At 43.7% G+C, this 20,748-nt stretch overlaps 1 protein-coding gene across 3 annotated transcripts in view; it reads left to right on the forward strand.

Moving 5' to 3' along the window:
• The first annotated feature begins 5,196 nt into the window (after positions 1–5,196).
• Positions 5,197–20,748, forward strand: part of LOC118375941 (uncharacterized) — a 33,783-nt gene continuing 18,231 nt past the window's right edge. Inside the window, exons 1-4 of one of the 3 annotated variants that reach the window (XM_052499558.1) lie at positions 5,197–5,424; positions 19,003–19,287; positions 19,440–19,706; positions 19,855–19,926. In XM_052499558.1, the coding sequence (XP_052355518.1) occupies positions 5,358–5,424; positions 19,003–19,287; positions 19,440–19,706; positions 19,855–19,926 (691 nt within the window). In that variant the 5' untranslated portion in view covers positions 5,197–5,357. The remainder of the gene's footprint in view (positions 5,425–19,002; positions 19,288–19,439; positions 19,707–19,854; positions 19,927–20,748) is intronic. The other 2 variants (XM_052499559.1, XM_052499557.1) reach the window with 2 other exon arrangements.

The raw sequence follows: 20,748 nt of genomic DNA on the forward strand, positions 1-20,748 counted from the left end.
AGGATCCACAGAAGGCAGTGGGACCAGCCACTCTGAAGAGGATCCACAGAAGGCAGTGGGACCAGCCACTCTGAAGAGGACCCAGAGAAGGCAGTGGGACCAGCCACTCTGAAGAGGATCCACAGAAGGCAGTGGGACCAGCCACTCTGAAGAGGATCCAGAGAAGGCAGTGGGACCAGCCATTCTGAAGAGGATCCACAGAAGGCAGTGGGACCAGCCACTCTGAAGAGGATCCACAGAAGGCAGTGGGACCAGCCACTCTGAAGAGGATCCAGAGAAGGCAGTGGGACCAGCCATTCTGAAGAGGATCCACAGAAGGCAGTGGGACCAGCCACTCTGAAGAGGATCCACAGAAGGCAGTGGGACCAGCCATTCTGAAGAGGATCCACAGAAGGCAGTGGGACCAGCCACTCTGAAGAGGATCCAGAGAAGGCAGTGGGACCAGCCATTCTGAAGAGGATCCACAGAAGGCAGTGGGACCAGCCACTCTGAAGAGGACCCAGAGAAGGCAGTGAGACCAGCCATTCTGAAGAGGATCCACAGAAGGCAGTGGGACCAGCCACTCTGAAGAGGATCCACAGAAGGCAGTGGGACCAGCGACTCTGAAGAGGATCCACAGAAGGCAGTCGGACCAGCCATTCTGAAGAGGACCCAGAGAAGGCAGTGGGACCAGCCATTCTGAAGAGGATCCACAGAAGGCAGTGGGACCAGCCACTCTGAAGAGGATCCAGAGAAGGCCTTCTGTAGCTCAGTTGGTAGAGCATGGCGCTTGTAACGCCAGGGTAGTGGGTTCGATCCCCGGGACCACCCATACGTAGAATGTATGCACACATGACTGTAAGTCGCTTTGGATAAAAGCGTCTGCTAAATGGCATATATTATTATTATTATATTATAAGGCAGTGGGACCAGCCATTTTGAAGAGGATCCACAGAAGGCAGTGGGACCAGCCACTCTGAAGAGGATCCACAGAAGGCAGTGGGACCAGCCGCTCTGAAGAGGACCCAGAGAAGGCAGTAAAACCAGCCACTCTGAAGAGAATCCACAGAAGGCAGTGGGACCAGCCATTTTGAAGAGGATCCACAGAAGGCAGTGGGACCAGCCACTCTGAAGAGGATCCACAGAAGGCAGTGGGACCAGCCGCTCTGAAGAGGACCCAGAGAAGGCAGTGGGAACCAGCCATTCTGAAGAGGACCCAGAGAAGGCAGTAAGACCAGCCACTCTGAAGAGAATCCACAGAAGGCAGTGGGACCAGCCATTCTGAAGAGGACCCAGAGAAGGCAGTAAGACCAGCCACTCTGAAGAGAATCCACAGAAGGCAGTGGGACCAGCCATTCTGAAGAGGACCCAGAGAAGGCAGTAAGACCAGCCACTCTGAAGAGAATGCACAGAAGGCCGTGGAACCAGCCATTCTGAAGAGGATCCACAGAAGGCAGTGGGACCAGCCACTCTGAAGAGGACCCAGAGAAGGCAGTGGGACCAGCCACTCTGAAGAGGATCCACAGAAGGCAGTGGGACCAGCCACTCTGAAGAGGACCTAGAGAAGGCAGTGGAACCAGCCATTCTGAAGAGGATCCACAGAAGGCAGTGGGACCAGCCACTCTGAAGAGGACCTAGAGAAGGCAGTGGAACCAGCCATTCTGAAGAGGATCCACAGAAGGCAGTGGGACCAGCCACTCTGAAGAGGACCCAGAGAAGGCAGTGGGACCAGCCATGCAGAGAGTGGGGAGAAGGAGAAGCAGCCATTACTGGAACAATAACCTGGGGTTAAAGTATGGGACATGGTCAACCAGATCAAGCAGACCAGGGAGGGTGTGAGAACCAGAGATAGTTAGGGAGATAAGAACCCATTACTGGACTATGACAAGGCGGTATCTACTGATAACATAGGTGGGACAGTGAGTAATAACCAGTTGAAACTAAACGACCAGAATCAGGGCCGAGGTTCCAACCGGCCTACATTTTAGATGAGGACACCGACTAAGGAATGTGAAGACGGAGAGGGGGAGGGAGAGAGAGGAAAGTGAAGAAAGAAAGTGAGGGAGAGGAAGAAGAGGGACTCATCTCACCCCTTCCAAAGACCCCTCAGATGTCACGTGCCAGCGATGAATACAGCCGGAACCACAATCTAACACTCTCAACAGGTTCAGGATAAACAGTGGGGGAACCAAGCTGACCAGGAGTTACATAAGAGGAGTGACAAAGTAAATGACTCAGAGACAGAGGGAGAGAGAGTTGAAGAGGAAAGGAGAGATGTCGATGGTGAGAGGGAGGGAGAGACAGAGGGAAGATACGATGCAGAGAGGGAGGGAGAGACAGAGGGAAGATAAGATGCAGAGAGGGATGAAGAGGAAAGGAGAGATGTCGATGGTGAGAGGGAGGGAGAGGGAGAGACAGGGGGAAGATGAGATGCAGCGAGGGGGGGAAAGGAAGACGAGGAGACACAGAAGGAAGCAAGGGAAGAAGAGGGATATAGAAAATAAGAAGGTGACGACCAACAACAGGAGGACATCCTATCTGAGGTGGAGCCAGGGTCAGAGGAGCAAGAGGAGGAATCCAGCAGAGCAACACACAGAACAGCCAGACTGACGGTCAGAGGTCTCCACCAACCCCTCAGAGAATGGACTAAGATGGAGCGTCCAGAGAGAGAGTAGGTGAAAGAACCTAACTTATCCCAAACAAACACCTCCATTCTAAATTCCCATACATCAAGACCCAACTTCTCCTAAAACAACGCCCCACCACCTCTTGCCCCAAAATCATCAAGTATAAGAGACTCTCATGGCTATCATATGGGTGTAGAACAAGGAAGTGTGTTGGAAACAATGGGGACCCAGAGGAGCAGTAGTCAGGTAGACAGAGAGGGAGGAACACCTGGCCTATCAGGTCTGAGGAGACCCACTAGCTCAGTGTCAGACAGTACAGACACTCCTGATAGAAGCAGTCCAGGATTGTCAGATGGTCTCAGAGCCACAGCATGTAGATACATTATCTACCCCAGTAAACTACAGTTCAGGTGCACCTTCTGGACCAGTAGACACCAGCTCAGATACAGCATGTACACCAATAGAGAGTAGCTCAGATACTCTGTCTACTTCACAGGGAAGTATAGGTCTCTGTACCAACAGAGACCAGTACAGCTACAGCCCCTGTACCAGAAGAAACCAGTTGAAAAGCACTCGTTAAATATATAGTTTGTTTGACAAATAGTTAGATTATGTTCAGGGAAGGTTTGTCTTCAGTAAACTCATATCTCTTCTTGGTTATCATGTATGGCCTGTCATGTTAAGCCTAGGCTACTATAATGTTCACCTATGTATACTGACCCAAAATATAAAAGCAACATGTAAAATGTTAGTCCCATGTTTCATGAGCTGAAATTAAAGATCCCAGAAAAAAGCTTTATTTCTCACAAAATATTTGCACCAATTAGTTTACATCTCTGTTAGTGAACATGTCTCCTTTGCCAAAATAATCCATCCACCTGACAGGTGTGGCATATCAAGAAGCTGATTAAACAGCCTGCTCATTACACAGGTGCACCTTGTGCTGGGGATAATAAAAGTCCACTTGAAGAAGTGCAGTTTTGTCACACAACACAATCCCACAGATGTCTCAAGTTTTGAGGGAGCATGCAATTGGCATACTGACTGCAGGAATGTCCACCTGAGCTGTTTCCAAAGAATTTAGTGTTCATTTCTCTATCATAAGCCACCTTAAACACAATTTTAGAGAATTTGGCAGTACATCCAACTGGCCTCACAACCGCAGACCACTCGTCTCCCACTTGGGCATGGCTCCCTTCCAGGCCCACACATGGCTGCGCCCCTGCCCAGTCATGTGAAATCCATAGACTAGGGTCTAATTTATTTATTTAAATTGACTGATTTCCTTATATGAACTGTAACTCAGTCAAATTGTTTAAATTATAGCATGTTGCATTTATATTTTGGTTCAATATATATTGTGAATTTTAATGAAATGTTGACCAATACAGTAAGATGGAAAACGTGTTATAAACTCAGCAAAAAAGAAACATCCGGGCCTCCCGGGCGGTGCAGTGCCAGCTACCAGAGTCTCTGGGTTCGCGCCCAGGCTCTGGCGCAGCCGACCGCACAATTGGCCAAGTATCGTCCGGGTTAGGCCGGTAGGGATACCCTTGTCTCATCGCGCACTAGCGACTCCTGTGGCGGGCTGGGCGCAGTGCACGCTATCCAGGTCGCCAGGTGCACAGTGTTTCCTCCGACACATTGGTGCGGCTGGCTTCCGGGTTGGATGCGCACTGTGTTATGAAGCAGTGCGGCTTGGTTGGGTTGTGTTTCGGAGGACGCATGGCTTTCGACCTTCGTCTCTCCCGAGCCCGTATGGGAGTTGTAGCGATGAGACAAGATAGTAGCTACTAACAATTGGATACCACGAAAAGGGGGTAAAAAAGAGGGAAAAAAGTCCCTTTTTCAGGGCCCTTTCCTTCAACGATAATTTGTAAAAATCCAATTAACTTCACAGATCTTCATTCCATGCTTGTTCAATGAACCATAAACAATTAATGAACATGCACCTGTGGAACGGTTGACACTAGCACAAGCTTACAACGTTAGGCAATTAAGGTCACAGTTATGAAAACTGTGGAACTTGTTCAGTTTATGTCTCAGTTGTTGAATCTTGTTATGTTCATACAAATATTTACACATGTTAAGTTTGCTGAAAATAAAATCAGTTGACAGTGAGAGGACGTTTCTTTTTTTGCTGAGTTTATGTTTTGAGGAAAATATTTAATATTGTCAATGTTTTAGTGTGCATGCCATATAGGCCTGTGAATGAATGGCTATAGGCTGGTGAATTAAAATCTCTCTTACTCTCAGTGGACAGGAAAGCAATTAAATTAACTATAGTTATTCATTTACATTTGAATATTTCAGCATTGCCAAGTTTTGTTACATTATAGCAGAGATTCTATCAATTCGAAACTAGATATATGGAATTCTGTGCGTTGCAGCCAATTATACACACAGGGAGGCGCCAAAGACCAGGTATGGGTTGACTTCAAGAAGGAATATGACAGAACTGGTTATAAAAAATGCTTATTAAAGTTATTATAACATATAAACAATAATGCAATGTGTTTGTTATAAAATATTATTTAGTTGCCGCCGTCATTTACAAGTCAAATGGAACTTTATTTTATTTTCCACCAAGAGGTCACGAGTAAGGAGGAACTAAACCACAGTTTACTTTCACTCTCACAGCCTTAGGAAATAAAATATCAGAAGTAGGCTAGACTATGAACCACACAATGTTTTGGCATATATAATTTGAATGTACTTTTATTATCTGAACAAACAAACGAATGAGCAAATATGCCCAAACTAACGCTCATCGGATTGTACTTTTGGATTTGTCTGGCGCAAAAGGTGGTTTCCAGAGGTAAGTTGATTGACAAGACCGAACGTAGTTTTTGGCCTACTCAATATTTGTAATGTTATTTGTGTGCTATAGTGTGCTTCCTGTATAGCCTACAATATTATCACATAATGTTTGACACTCATGAACAATAGGTATATGATATGTTACAATGTGCCTTATTAACACAATGTGCGTTGCAACTTCAAGAACACACGAAGCCGCCCAAGTTTTATTCACATCAATGAAAAAACATGGCAATCTGAAACAAGAAGCTTTTATATCGACATTATGGATAATAGCCTAAACACCCTCTTCATAGTGATTTTCAACATGGAAAGTCAGAATCGTTTTAAACGAAGTCTATGGGGGTTTCGATGAGAAATAAGGACCGCACCCTTATTATTTTTACACACGCACACACACACACGCACACACACACACACGTTGGGGAGGGGAGGGGCGTGTTTCTCTCCAGAATGCATGCACTCATCTCTCCAGAATTCAACTCGCTATCTCCCGCCAATCCTTGCCCATCCATTGTTTCATTGTTTGCCGTTTGTTTGTTTATTTTTAAAAATCAATTCCCCATCACATATGCCACAAGTAGGCCTAGTAAATGTACCGTTAATCCCTCTTCATTTGGTTACATACATTTATGTTGATGCATGCATTAAATACAGTAATTTACAATTCTCGGGGTGGAAACATTGTTTGCAGGATTCACAACCTGCTACACTTGTGAGAAACAAGTTTTGGTTTATTTCATAACCATTATGAGTTTTGTCAATCTTTACTTGTTATTTGTTTGTGAAGTGCTCCGTGAGCAATGAGTATGTGTCTGGTTTCAGTCTTGATCACGTTGAGGGAGCAAGTGAGTGCCTGTGCACACATAGAAGTAGTGCTACCTGGCTTGCTGCCTGCAACTGTAGGAAAATGCCGAATTGGCAATGTCTGATTTCTAACTTTAACTCACCATGTCCACCACTAATACGCTGAACTTCAGTCATTTTTTCTTCGCCTCACACATTGTAAACAAAGTGTTTTTTTTTTTTTTTTTACATAAGTTGCAAATTATACTTCCTCAGTATTTGAAAAATCTTTCCAACACTCGATTATCAAAATATCATGATCTGATGATCCCATATATCTAGCAGAAATGTCTGTTCTGAGCTCACTGGTGCGGGAAACTCTGATGATTTGACACAATGTTGCGCTTCACAAGCAATAGCTCAAATCAGATAGAAAGAGAGGCAGACAGGCGGAGTAGAGAGATGAATGTGATTGAAAGAATCAGCATTTTCATCAGGATATTTCCTACTGTTTTAATTGTCGGTTTAGGTCTATCTCTCTTACTTAGTTGAGAATGGAAGTTATAGGCCTACTGCTGCATTGGCCTATAGACTATCTCTGAGTTCTATGCGCTAATTCCCTTAGCCGCCAATGGACCACAGTGTATCAGTGTCCATATGGCAGAGGATTGTGCTCTCGCCTTAAACCAGGTGTACACTACACGATTTTGGCCATGATTTAGATGTCCCAGACCCAGTTGAGATTGGAGACAAAATCCCCATGTCGCGCAGCCATCACCGACACCGACAGCCAACGTGTCAAATCGTTACAGCTCTGAAGTTCACAAGCGATGTTATTCAATTCAAAATGTTGGCTAGATATTTGAACAAAATGTTGGCTAGATATTTGAACAAAATGTTGTCTAGATGTCTGAACTCTGTATGGCAAGCGTTTATGAAGCTGCTTTGGGCCACAGCTCGTAGCTAAGTAAATCTAATCACATCATTGCTTTCACGAGACAGCGTGGTATCGAGAATCCTCACGACAAGGTGAAGCATATTGTAGTGTTTGACCTCCGTCTGTGCTACATCGTTTAGTGTCAACACCACTACATTGGCTACATCAAAAAATGTCAGGAAACACAGTGTTTTAATGTGAGAGGCTCAGTGTTGTTAGGATTTTGAAAGTCGTGTAGTGTCCACACAGATTTAGTTTAATTTTAACTTTGAGATTTGTATAATTAACCATTTGTCAACGATTTTGAGAAACGAAAACGTTATTATTGAAATGAAACTGTTCCACGAAAATGTCACATAAAAATAATCAGAACCTTCATGCAGATCGGTAGAAAAGGTCAGATAAATTGTAAGCTCCCCCAAACTTCAATCTCACGAGCTGCCTATGGTCTTTACTATAACACCCATAAAAAAATGTGTGAACGAGCAAGCCGTGCTCACTGATGGATATCAACGGCCCATTCAACTGATTAGTTCTGCACACACGCTCCCTCAACGTTATCAGGAGAGAGAAACCAGACATGCTCATTGCGCACATGGAGGACTTCAAACAAAAGACAATACAAAATTCACACAATGTAACAATGAATGTGTAATAATTGGCGGGAGACTGCGGAGCGCATTCTGGAGAGCTGAGTGCATGCATTCTGGAGAAAGACGCCCATCACTTTTTATTTATTTTTTCACCTTTATTTAACCAGGTAGACAAGTTGAGAACAAGTTCTCATTTACAATTGCGACCTGGCCAAGATAAAGCAAAGCAGTTCGACACATACAACGACACAGAGTTACACATGGAGTAAAACAAACATACAGTCAATAATACAGTATAAACAAGTCTAATACGATGTGAGCAAATGAGGTGAGATAAGGGAGGTAAAGGCAAAAAAAGGCCATGGTGGCAAAGTAAATACAATATAGCAAGTTAAACACTGGAATGGTAGATTTGCAATGGAAGAATGTGCAAAGTAGAAATAAAAATAATGGGGTGCAAAGGAGCAAAATAAATAAATTAATTAAATACAGTAGGGAAAGAGGTAGTTGTTTGGGCTAAATTATAGGTGGGCTATGTACAGGTGCAGTGATCTGTGAGCTGCTCTGACAATTGGTGCTTAAAGCTAGTGAGGGAGATAAGTGTTTCCAGTTTCAGAGATTTTTGTGGTTCGTTCCAGTCATTGGCAGCAGAGAACTGGAAGGAGAGGCGGCCAAAGAAAGAATTGGTTTTGGAGGTGACTAGAGAGATATACCTGCTGGAGCGCGTGCTACAGGTGGGAGATGCTATGGTGACCAGCGAGCTGAGATAAGGGGGACTTTACCTAGCAGGGTTTTGTAGATGACATGGAGCTAGTGGGTTTGGCGATGAGTATGAAGCGAGGGCCAGCCAACGAGAGCGTACAGGTCGTAATGGTGGGTAATATATGGGGCTTTGGTGACAAAACGGATTGCACTGTTAGGTTATTTTGTAAATGACATCGCCAAAGTCGAGGATTGGTAGGATGGTCAGTTTTACAAGGGTATGTTTGGCAGCATGAGTGAAGGATGCTTTGTTGCGAAATAGGAAGCCAATTCTAGATTTAACTTCCCCACACACCCCTCACTGTAACGGTCGTCGTTGCATGAAGAAGAATCGGACCAAAGCGCAGTGTGGTAAGTGTTCATGACTAGAACACTAGAACAAAATAACAATGTGCAAAACGAAACCGAAACAGTCCTGTCAGGTGCAGAAAGCACTAAACAGAAAGTAACTACCCACAAAACATAGGTGGGAAAATGCTACCTAAGTATGGTTCCCAATCAGAGAGTAGTTAGGCTATAGACCTGAGCCAACTCCCCATGCTTACCGGAAGCAGCATGGTACTGGTCAGGCACCGTGTTATGCGGTAAAGCGCACAGTGTCTCCAGTGCGCGCTCATAGCCTAGTGCGCTTATACGCCAGCCCTCCGCAAGTGCCATGCGAGAGTGGGCATCCAGCCAGGGCAGATTGTGGCAGCTCAGCGCGCTTGGTCTCCTGTACGCCGTTTCAGCCCAGGGTATCCTGCGCTGGCTCTGCGCACTGTGTCTCTCCGGTGCGCTGGGACTGTTCAGTTCGTCCTATGCCTGCGCTCTGACCATGCCGGGCTAAAGTGGGCATTCAGCCAAGTGGACAGGTGCAAGTGGTAAGCACCAGATCTCCAGTGCTCCCCCACAGCCCGGTTCGACCTGTGCCTGCACTCTGGAGGGGCCGGGCTAAAGTGGGCATACAGCCTGGAGGAGTGGTGCCAAGGCTGCACACCAGAGCTCCGCAACGAGGGTGCCCAGTCCAGGGACCGCAACGATGATGCTCAGTCCGGGGCCCGCAACGAGGGTGCCCAGTCCGGGGCCCGCTGCGTGGGTCCCCAGTCCGGGGTCGGCGGCGAGGGTCCCCGCACTAGAGGCGCCACCTAAGTGGGCCAAGCCAGAGGTGGAGCGCGGTCTACGTCCCGCACCAGAGCCGCCATCGCGGAGAAATGCCCACCCAGACCCTCCCCTATAGGTTCAGGTTTTGCGGCTGGAGTCCGCACCTTTGGGGGGGGGCGAACTATCACGCCCTGACCTTAGAGCTTTTTATGTCTCTATTTTGGTTTGGTCAGGGTGTGATTTGGGTGGGCATTCTATGTTCTTTTTTCTATGTGTTTTGTATTTCTTTGTTTTCGCCGGGTATGGTTCTCAATCAGGGACAGCTGTCTATCATTGTTTCTGATTGGGAACCATACTTAAAGTAGCTTTTTCCCACATGGTTTTTGTGGGTAGTTGTTTTCTGTTTAGTGTTTTGCACCTGATAGAACTGTTTTGGTTTCGGTTATTCACTTTGTTATTTTTTTTTAGTGTTCAGTTTAAATAAAAAGTCATGAACACTTACCACACTGAACACTTACACTCATCTTATTATTTTCTCAATATTTTAAATGATTCTCAAGACACATTATCTTCACACATTTTAGATGCTTTCCACTGACCGCCACACCTCAATAATTAGCTAGACATATTGCCACACACGCTGAGCACATGCTGGCTTCCCAAATAGGCATAGGCATGTGCATTTTTGATTTGAAACAATATTTTTTAAAGAAGCTAATGATCCTCTGTGGCTAAGTCAAGCTTTCTGGTAAAGTATTTTGCATTATTTTATTTAGATAGGAGTAATTATATCATTTTGGCAAAACATCCATTTACTTAATTTTTTAATTTTTAAATTTAACCTTTATTTAACCAGGTAGACAAGTTGAGAACAAGTTATAATTTACAACTGTGACCTGGCCAAGATAAAGCAATGCAGTTCGACACATAACACAACACAGAGTTACACATGGAGTAAAACAAACATACAGTCAATAATACAGTAGAAAAATAAGTCTATATACAATGTGAGCAAATGAGGTGAGATAAGGGAGGTAAAGGCAAAAAAGGCCATGGTGGCGAAGTAAATACAATATAGCAATTAAAACACTGGAATGGTAGATTTGACAGTAGTACTTTAGGGGAAGGCTGCATCCGAACAGTGAGCTGTGCACCAGCCAATTTTCCTTTCTAATTCGCAAGTGGCTGAATCCAGAGATTTGTATATAATGATGAGATGCGAGTAGTTGTCCCAAAGGCGGGAATGCAGGCGACAAGTTTATGTCCCATGGAAACGTGTTGGGTTTATTCAGGACAGATTTTGGCGGGAGTGAGCTCTCTCGCTTAGACTCTTTCTCTTTGCTCTTTTATTTAACTTAACTGCCACGTGGTTCTCCACTCATATAGGCAGCCTACTCTTATCTCAATGAGTCCACACACACACTAGACCCACTTGAACTCTCAGGCCCAACTAGAAGAAGTAGGCTACTGAAGTTGAAGCAGTGAATTCTGAGTGTGTGAATAATGCAAAAACGATGTGATTTTAATACAATATATAGGCTAACACATACAAAGCAGAAAGAGGACAGTTTCCAAATGATCTATGGGACAACCTAAATACAGTGTTTTCATCCCAAAGTCGTCTATCTGACCACCCGCTCCCAGAGATCATTGCAGACCGAGCCGCAATGACCTCTGTCGGAACCCGCAGAGAACCCGCGTGAAAGCAGCCCTCTGGTACACAGTCAGTACACAACACTATGCTCATCATGTCTTAGCAGGATCAGATGGTGACGGGGGTCCCAGCAGGTCAGACAGCCAGGGAAGACCAGACTACAGTGAATTTAGCAGTATATTAACAATATCAGTGAAAGATACAAACTTCCATATTGAATTGATGGGTAGACCTACAGTAGCTACAGGACAACAGTTTAAGCTTAAAGCTACAGTTTGGGATCTGGGAATAATGACAATTTCAATTAATGAACCATTGATTCTATTCTTGGATGATATCATGTATAAATGTACACCAAGGTAATTCTTTGTCATGCCTCATCTTAGGAGGATCAGATGGTGACAGGGGTCTCAGCAGGATCAAGCAGTCAGGGAAGACCAGTCTGTGATGGATCTCAGGGGATTTTTTTACAGATACAACACTCTCTGTGCAGTAAACCCTGGACAAGCCAGATGTTATTTTAAGGCAGTCTGACAAACCTCCGAAGTTGATTTACAAACTGACACAAAACATGTAAAACAAAAATGTGAGGAAGACCTGGTAGAAGTTATTGATGATGATGAATGGATACAGATGTGTTTGAATGCCCCGTCAGGTTCATATCATCTCAGACATAAATTACTGCAGTTTAAGAGCATCTATAGCACATTCTATATGCCAGTGTAACTGAATAACATGCACTCGGAAATGTCATTCCTCAATTGGAGGTGTAAAACACAAAAGGGGACATATTTGCATATATTATGGTCTTGTGAAGGCTGGCTGAATTCTGACAAAGAGTATCTTCTTTTATCTCAGCAGTCCTACAGATTCTCTCTTCTCCCTGTTTCTGTTTGCTTTAAATGTTGATATTGGAGACTTATCTGAAGAAACTGCATTTAGAGAGGATAAGAAATGTATTGCCATTAATTGGAAAGTTGGTTATGTATCACTAGCTTTGATCTATTACCAGATTAAGGGTATACTGGGCAACTTTCATAAGGCCTAGATGCCTTATATGGAATTCAGTATGACTAAATGAGTCTGTATTGAAAACATGCCCACGCCAGGGGAGATACCTATCCCTCGCTGCTGGGGGTCTGCAGTCCTGTGGCTGGTCACTCTGGCCTTAGCCTAACACACCCACAACTAATAATATATGTTTCACGAAGATCCTAAAGCTGAGTCAGGTGTGTTGGGTGGGGCGCTGCAGGGTGGTGGACCCCTAGGGACAGGACGGGGGGACCCAGCTATATTGTGTGCAAGTAAAAAGAGATCTACAGTACTTTTAGTCCTATGCTATTAATTATATGGAGGATTTGCTATTTCTGTGTGTTAATTTATTTTTATTTATATCTTATTTTACCAGGTAAGTTGACTGAGAACACGTTCTCATTTGTAGCAACGACCTGGGGAATAGTTACAGGGGAGAGGAGGGGGATGAATGAGCCAATTGTAAACTGGGGATTATTAGGTGACCGTGATGGTTTGAGGGTCAGATTGGTAATTTAGCCAGGACACCAGGGTTAACACCCCTACTCTTACAATAAGTGCCATGGGGTATTTAATGACCGCAGAGAGTCAGGACATCCGTTTAACGTCCCATCCGAAACACAGGGCAGTGTCCCCAATCACTGGCATGGGGCTTTGGGATATTTTTTTAGACCAGAGGAAAGAGTGCCTCCTACTGGCCCTCCAACACCACTTTCAGCAGCATCTGGTCTTCCATCCAGGGACTGACCAGGACCAACCCTGCATAGCGTCAGAAGCAAGCCAGCAGTGGTATGCAGGGTGGTATGCTGCTGGATATTTGAGGTGTACACTGCATTCGGAAAGTATTCAGACCTCTTGACTTTTTCCACATTTTGTTACATTACAGCCTTATTCTAAAATGGATTAAATAACAAAAAATCCTCATCAATCTACACACAATACCCCATAATGACAAAGCAAAAACAGGTTTTTAGAAATGTTTATAAAAAATGATATACTTATTTATATAAGTATTCAGACCCTTCGCTATGAGACTCTAAATTAAGCTCAGGTGCATCCTGTTTCCATTGATCATCCTTGAGATGTTTCTACAACTTGTTTGGAGTCCACCTGTGGTAATTTCAATTGATTGGACATGATTTGGAAAGGCACACACCTGTCTATATACGGTCCCACAGTTGACAGTGAATGTCAGAGCAAAAACCAAGCCACGAGATTGAAGGAATTGTCTGTATAACTCTGAGGCAAGATTGTGTCGAGGCACAGATCTGGGGCAGGGTACCAAAACATTTCTGCAGCATTGAAGGTCCCCAAGAACACAGTGGCCTTCATCATTCTTAAATCTTCCTAGAGCTGTCTGCCTGGCAATCGGGGGAGAAGGGCCTTGGTCAGGGAGGTGAACAAGAACCTGATGGTCACTCTGACAGAGTTCCTCTGTGGAGATGGGAGAACCTTCCAGAAGGACAACCATCTCTGCAGCACTCCACCAATCAGGCCTTTATAGTAGAGTGACCAGACGGAAGCCGCTCTTCAGTAAAAGGCACAAGACAGCCCACTTGGAGTATCCCAAAAGGCACCTAAAGACTCAGACCATGAGAAACAAGATTCTCTGGTCTGATGAAATCAAGATTGAACTATTTGACCTGGATGCCAAGCGTCACGTCTGGAGGAAACCTGGCACCATCTCTACAGTGAAGCATTGTGGTGGTAGCATCATGCTGTGGGGATGTTTTTCAGTGGCAGGGACAGGGAGACTCGTCAGGATCGAGGGAAAGATGAAGGGAGCAAAGTAAAGAGAGATCCTTGATGAAAACCTGCTCCAGAGTGCTCAGGACCTCAGACTGGGGTGAAGGTTCACCTTCCAACAGGACAACGACCTTAAGCACACAGCCAAGACAATGTAGGAGTCTCTGAATGTCCTTGAGTGGCCCAGCCAGAACCTGGACTTGAACCTGATTGAACATCTCAAGACCTGAAAATAGCTGTGCAGCGATGCTCCCCATACCACCTGACAGAGCTTGAGAGGATATGCATAGGAGAATGGGAGAAACTCCCGAAATACAGGTGTGCCAAGCTTGTAGCGTCATACCCAAGAAGACTCAAGGCTGTAATCGCTGCCAAAGGTGCTTCAACAAAGTACTTAGTAAAGGGTCTGAATACTTATGTCAATGTTATATTTCATTTTTTTACTTTTAATAAATTCGCAAAATATTCTAAAAACCTGTTTTTGCTTTGTCATTATGGGGTTAATGTGTGTGGATTGATGAACAAAAATGTAATCTCTTTTAGAATAAGGCTGTAACACAACAAAATGGGGAAAAAGTCAAGGGTCCGAATACTTTCCGAATGCTCCGTTATGTGAAGAATACGTAGGATAGAATAGTTTATGTACAGCAATAGTTGAATAGGATGGCCTTAACTAGAATACAGCATATAGATATGAAGTGGGTTAAACAGTATGTAAACATTATTAAAGTGACCAGTGTTCCATCCATTTCTATGTTGTACCTTGGCTGCAAAGGGAACGAGAGGGCCGAACTTGACCAGGCCATGAATCTGTACAGGAAAGCACATTAAGCCATTGATGGGTTGATGGATAGACCGTATGTGTTATTTTGTGTGTGTTTTTTTGTTTCCAAAATGTTCTCTTGTGAACAAAGAAAATGAAAGGTAGGAACTGGGAAGGAACTTGTGTTTGGAGAGAGTTGAGTTATTGACTAGACTGGTGGGGGTCGGGCTGGTGGGGGTTGTTCATTTGTTAGGCTATTGGTTAAAGGTGCAACACAATATTTATTATTGAATTACTTTTGATCAAGTTTAGTCTCACTTAAACATGTTTAATAATGATCTCTTACCTAGCTTGATGATTGTTGCCATTTGTGCTTACTTTTTGTTCTAAATAGAGACGGCATAGTGGATTGTGTAAAAATGCAGGAAATTGGCTTTAGATGCCCCAAAAAAATGTTGGGACCCCCAGACGCCCTGCAAAGTTATTTCCCACCCACTTCTAAAAACAAATTAGTGCCCCTGGAAATAAGTTATGATGAACTTCCCAGGGTGGTGAAAGTGCACGCAATCTTAATGTTCCTTTCCAATGAATATCCAGGGTCTTATTCTGGTGACATGATTATCGATACTTGACTGCCGTAATAATGTCATCATGTAGACTAGCCTACCAGCACAGCCTACCAGCACAGTCTACCAGCACAGCCTACCAGCACAGCCTACCAGCACAGCCTACCAGCACTGTATCGGAGAGCTGTTGCCTAGAACCCACGTGCCAAGACCATTTTGCTATTTAACTCAACAGTTTTTGTTACAAAACTATCAATATAGTTGAAAATACTCTGGAAACATATTGAACTTTAGATTTTTATTCCTGTACATGAAAATGTAAGTGAAAAAGTACATTTAGTGTGATTTTGATTAGGATCCCAATTAGCCGACGCCAATGGTGACATTACATACAAAATACTTTACAATTTACATACATTTAAAAACATTAACATGTAATGTGTGTGCATCTATCAGTTACACATATAGCGGGGGGAAAAAGTATTTAGTCATCCACCAATTGTGCAAGTTATCCCACTTAAAAAGATGAGAGAGGCCTGTAATTTTAATCATAGGTACACTTCAACTATGCCATACAAAATAAGACAAAACAAATCCAGAAAATCACATTGTCCTCCACTCGTTACCTGTATTAATGGCACCTGTTTGAACTTGTTATCAGTATAAAAGACACCTGTCCACAACCTCAAACAGTCACACTCCAAACTCCACTATGTCCAAGACCAAAGAGCTGTCACACAGGACACCAGAAACAAAATTGTAGACCTGCACCAGGCTGGGAAGACTGAATCTGCAACAGGTAAGCAGCTTGGTTTGAAGAAATCACCTGTGGGAGCAATTATTAGGAAATGGAAGACATACAAGACCACTAATAATCTCCCTCGATCTGGGGCGCCACGCAAGATCTCACCCGTGGGGTCAAAATGATCACAAGATCGGTGAGCAAAAATCCCAGAAGCACACGGGGGGACCTAGTGAATGACCTGCAGAGAGCTGGGACCAAAGTAACAAAGCCTACCATCAGAAACACACTACGCCGCCAGGGACTCAAATCCTGCAGTGCCAGACGTGTCCCCAAGCTTAAGCCAGTGCATGTCCAGGCCCATCTGAAGTTTGCTAGAGAGCATCCAGAAGAAGATTGGGAGAATGTCATATGGTCAGATGAAACCAAAATAGAACTTTTTGGTAAAAACTCAACTCGTCGTGTTTGGAGGACAAAGAATGCGGAGTTGCATCCAAAGAACACCATACCTACTGTGAAGCATGGGGGTGGAAACATCATGCTTTGGGGCTGTTTTTCTGCAAAGGGACCAGGACGACTGATCCGTGTAAAGGAAAGAATGAATGGGGCCATGTATCGTGAAATTTTGAGTGAAAACCTCCTTCCATCAGCAAGGGGCATTGAAGACGAAACGTGGCTGGGTCTTTCAGCATGACAATGATCCCAAACACACCGCCCGGCAACGAAGGAGTGGCTTCCTAAGAAGCATTTCAAGGTCCTGGAGTGGCCTAGCCAGTCTCCAGATCTCAACCCCATAGAAAATCTTTGGAGGGAGTTGAAAGCCGGTGTTGCCCAGCAACAGCCCCAAAACATCACTGCTCTAGAGGAGATCTGCATGGAGGAATGGGCCAAAATACCAGCAACAGTGTGTGAAAACCTTGTGAATACTTACAGAAACGTTTGACCTCTGTCATTGCCAACAAAGGGTATATAACAAAGTATTGAGATAAACTTTTGTTATTGACCAGGTTTGCTTTTCACTTGCCCTATATAAGATGGAAGGGAGTTCCATACACTCATGTGCACTACGTCATCACACACACATCAAAAGTCCGTTTGATGGGAGCAGCTCTGTGGTGGGAGAATTTGCCTATTGTTTTATGCAGATTTAGAGTAATAGCATGAAACTCTGTCGCAGATTGGATGGAAACCTAGCTAGTGATATAATAGGGGACAGGGTGTAGAGAAAGACTTTAATATGTAGTGTAGTCTAGATACATTTCTGCTCCAGTGGTGGTGATGGGGAAAATACTAGTCAAAGTGGTCAGACTACTGTCGTGTCTTTGGCTATGTCGGATTAAGTGATATGACATGCTATTCTATAAAATAATTTGTCCGTAATTAGTATTACCTGATGGAGCTAATCATGTAAATGTAATTAAGTAGAGAGTCAGGCACCACAAAATAATATTTATAGAGCTGTTATCTTCCGAATAAACTCTTAAAGACCTAGTAATATTTTACATCCATAGCAGTCAATATTAATCGTCATCTTAATTTAGTCTCATCTGAAAGTTGTAAATTCTTGGTTATCTGCATGAACCCTGGCTAACAATTTGAATCAGCAATACAAACATTGGGTTTAATAATTTATTTACTAAATACCTAACTAATCACACAGAATTACACATACACAAAATTAAATCATAACTTGATTACAAATTACGTCATAAAGGAAAACGTCCCTAGCGGGCGGAACAGATATGACATCTTGTTACACAAAAGAAAAGGGTTGGGTTTGTGTGAAAGAGCGGGAAGACTGAGGAAAAAAGGGAAGAAGCTGTGCTATTGTAAATACTATATCTTATGCATTCTAATTGGAAAGGAAAATTTGGAAAGGAAAATGCAATAAATATTTACTCTGAGCTACGCTTCGGTAGGTTGGTGGTAGATGGAAGGCTGTGTTCCCCAACCGAGTCCTTTGAAGAATGTCTCTGGTTGTCAATGGAATAAGTTGTAGTAATGTTGTTGGGTGATCAACGGGATATTCTGCCTGTTCCTTCCTAACCCTCGTTGCATCTGCTGTTGCTAACTCAACGGCTAGGAGGTATCACTTCTGTAGTGAATAAGAGTTCAAAGTTCATACTATTCGCAACCAAAGCTCACGCTGATGTTGGCTTCGTTCTGTAGTTATTATCTGAATCATTCTGACATCGGACCGTCGTCCTCACGTCCTCGGAACAGGAGGTTACATTGTCGTCAAGGGCTTATATAGGAAGGTAGAGGAGGGCGCGTTTGAAAAAGTTCTATAGCCCATGTCCCTTCGCAGGGGCGGGCCACTGATTGAGCAGAGCCCTATCTTATGAAAACCCAAATCTCACATTTTAGAAGCTAAAATCAAAATTCATCCCATCACGAATAATTTCATATTCAAACATTTAAATTGAACAACAATTCCATGTGAATCCGCTAACTCTGATGTGTAGAATTTCCACTGTAGAGTTTATGTCATCTGATCATTGATGAGAATGTCTCAGATGACAACCGAACTGACATCATATTCATTAAGTACCACCACATATGTTCAATAGGTTGGATTACCAGAATATAGTTCATTTCCCCCCACCTTCTGATGTTCCCAGAATCTCTATGTTAACCAAGGGTTTTGCAAATGTAACATCAGTAGGGTAGAGAGAGGAAAAAGGGGGAAAGAGGTATTTATGACTGTCATAAACCTACTCCCCAGGCCAAAGTCATGACACTACATAGACCAGATATACCCAGCAAGAAGAATTCTAGACATAAACAGTAAAGGTTGATAATAATGACAGTTCAATGCCAATAGGTTTAGGACTACATATTTATACCCTAACCCTCATGTGTTCCCCTGGATACATTGATACTCTGATACATGTATGAAATGTCTGCTTTTCCAGATCTTTATCATGAAGTTGGAGGGAAGCTCGTGTTGACGCCGGACAAGTCCACAGTGCCTGACTCCATCACAAGCATCATATGGAAGCATGGGAAGGACAAGGTGGCAGAATGGGACAAGGATTTCGGTGGTCTGGACATCTATGGTGAATTTAAAAAGCGTACAACCCTGGACAAGACTACTGGAGAGCTGAGAATCAGTGGATTGATGAAAACAGACAGTGGAGTTTATTCTGTGGAGTTCAACAGCAAACTGCTTGACAAGACATATACACTATCTGTTATCAGTAAGTGTTTCTATGTGTGTGCGCATACATGTGTGTGTACGTACATGTGTGTATGTGTGTGTGTGTGTTTGCGTGGTCGTGTAGAAACAACAGGTTATTCAGTGCCTCAAGTATTTTCCCAAATGATTCCTGTTTCTTTCCTCTATTTACAGAGGCAGTTCCCAAACCCAAAATCACTTCTTCCTGTAACGCCAACCAAACCTCCTGCACTCTGACCTGTGAAGGTGACACCACTGATGCTGAACCCGTCACCTACAGATGGAAAGTGGCAGAGGGGGCGTGGGAAGTCGGAGTAGAACAGTTTAATGTCTTTAAGAGCGACACTGGCCAATCAAACAACGGTTACAAGTACATCTGCAAGCTGAGTAATGCTGTTAGTGGGAAAGTCAGTGAGCCAGTTGGAGAGGTGTTTGGTTCAGGTGAGTGGACACTCATAAGTGTGTTACAGTCTTATGTATTGGTATGTTAGTAACACTGTTAGTGTTGTAGGTCATTTTGAATGCTGCACTATGTAGAATACCTGGTCAACTTCTGTCAAAGTATCAATAAAACATGTTTTCATTTCAGAGCCTTCCAGTACCAGTACTATTGTTGTTGGTGTTGTCATATTAGTGCTTATTAGTGCTTGCGTCATAACAGGTAAGAACAGCACATCTACAGTAACAGAGCACTGCACATGTACATAGTTGTGAAGCACAGATTGACATAAAAGCAGCAACAACAGTGAGCTATAACCCCTGAAGGGGATACCTGTTCTACCTGTTTTTACAGTACTGTTCAGGCTACTGTTACAAACAAGACAAGGGGTTAGATGCACCACCTGCCATAGGGCACAGTCTTCATAATGTGTCACAGGGAGGCACCAATTTGGACCGGCACAATATGCATTAGTCCAGTCTGAATTAATCAGCAAAAAGGATGGTAAATACTTTGTGTCAACCTAAAAATATGTTTAGTTTACTATGGATATTAGATGTGAAATCGCTGGCTAGGATATTTTAACCTTGGTCATAGGCTACATCCATCCTATTTTTTTTTAAATCGAATGGCTCAGCTTTTACAGAAAGCTCATGTCTGCTACGTAGGCTGAAGACATAGCCACAGTCAACATACTATACAACTGTTAGTTACAAGCACTAACAGTGCCTCTGAAGATGTGGGCCATGAAACCACAGAAAGCCATTAATTTCCAATGGAAGAGAAGCGAAGTGGCAGGGGACAGTTTGGCGATGCGAGAACTGTCGGGAACAGGGCTGGACCAAAGTCAGGGAACTTTATGCAAATACTTACCCCCATCGTGGCGGGCTTGAAGTACATAAATAACAACACAAATCAATAAAACATCATGTTAGGAAACTGCTAATAATAAGCCATGGGTAGAATCTGAATTGTTTACTCCTCGTGTCCTCACTTCCTTCTTTAAACCCATTGGAGGAGAAGGTCACAGGGGAGGGATCTTTG

Source organism: Oncorhynchus keta, chromosome 37 (genome assembly GCF_023373465.1).
Source record: "Oncorhynchus keta strain PuntledgeMale-10-30-2019 chromosome 37, Oket_V2, whole genome shotgun sequence".
Taxonomy (NCBI): Eukaryota; Metazoa; Chordata; class Actinopteri; order Salmoniformes; family Salmonidae; genus Oncorhynchus; species Oncorhynchus keta.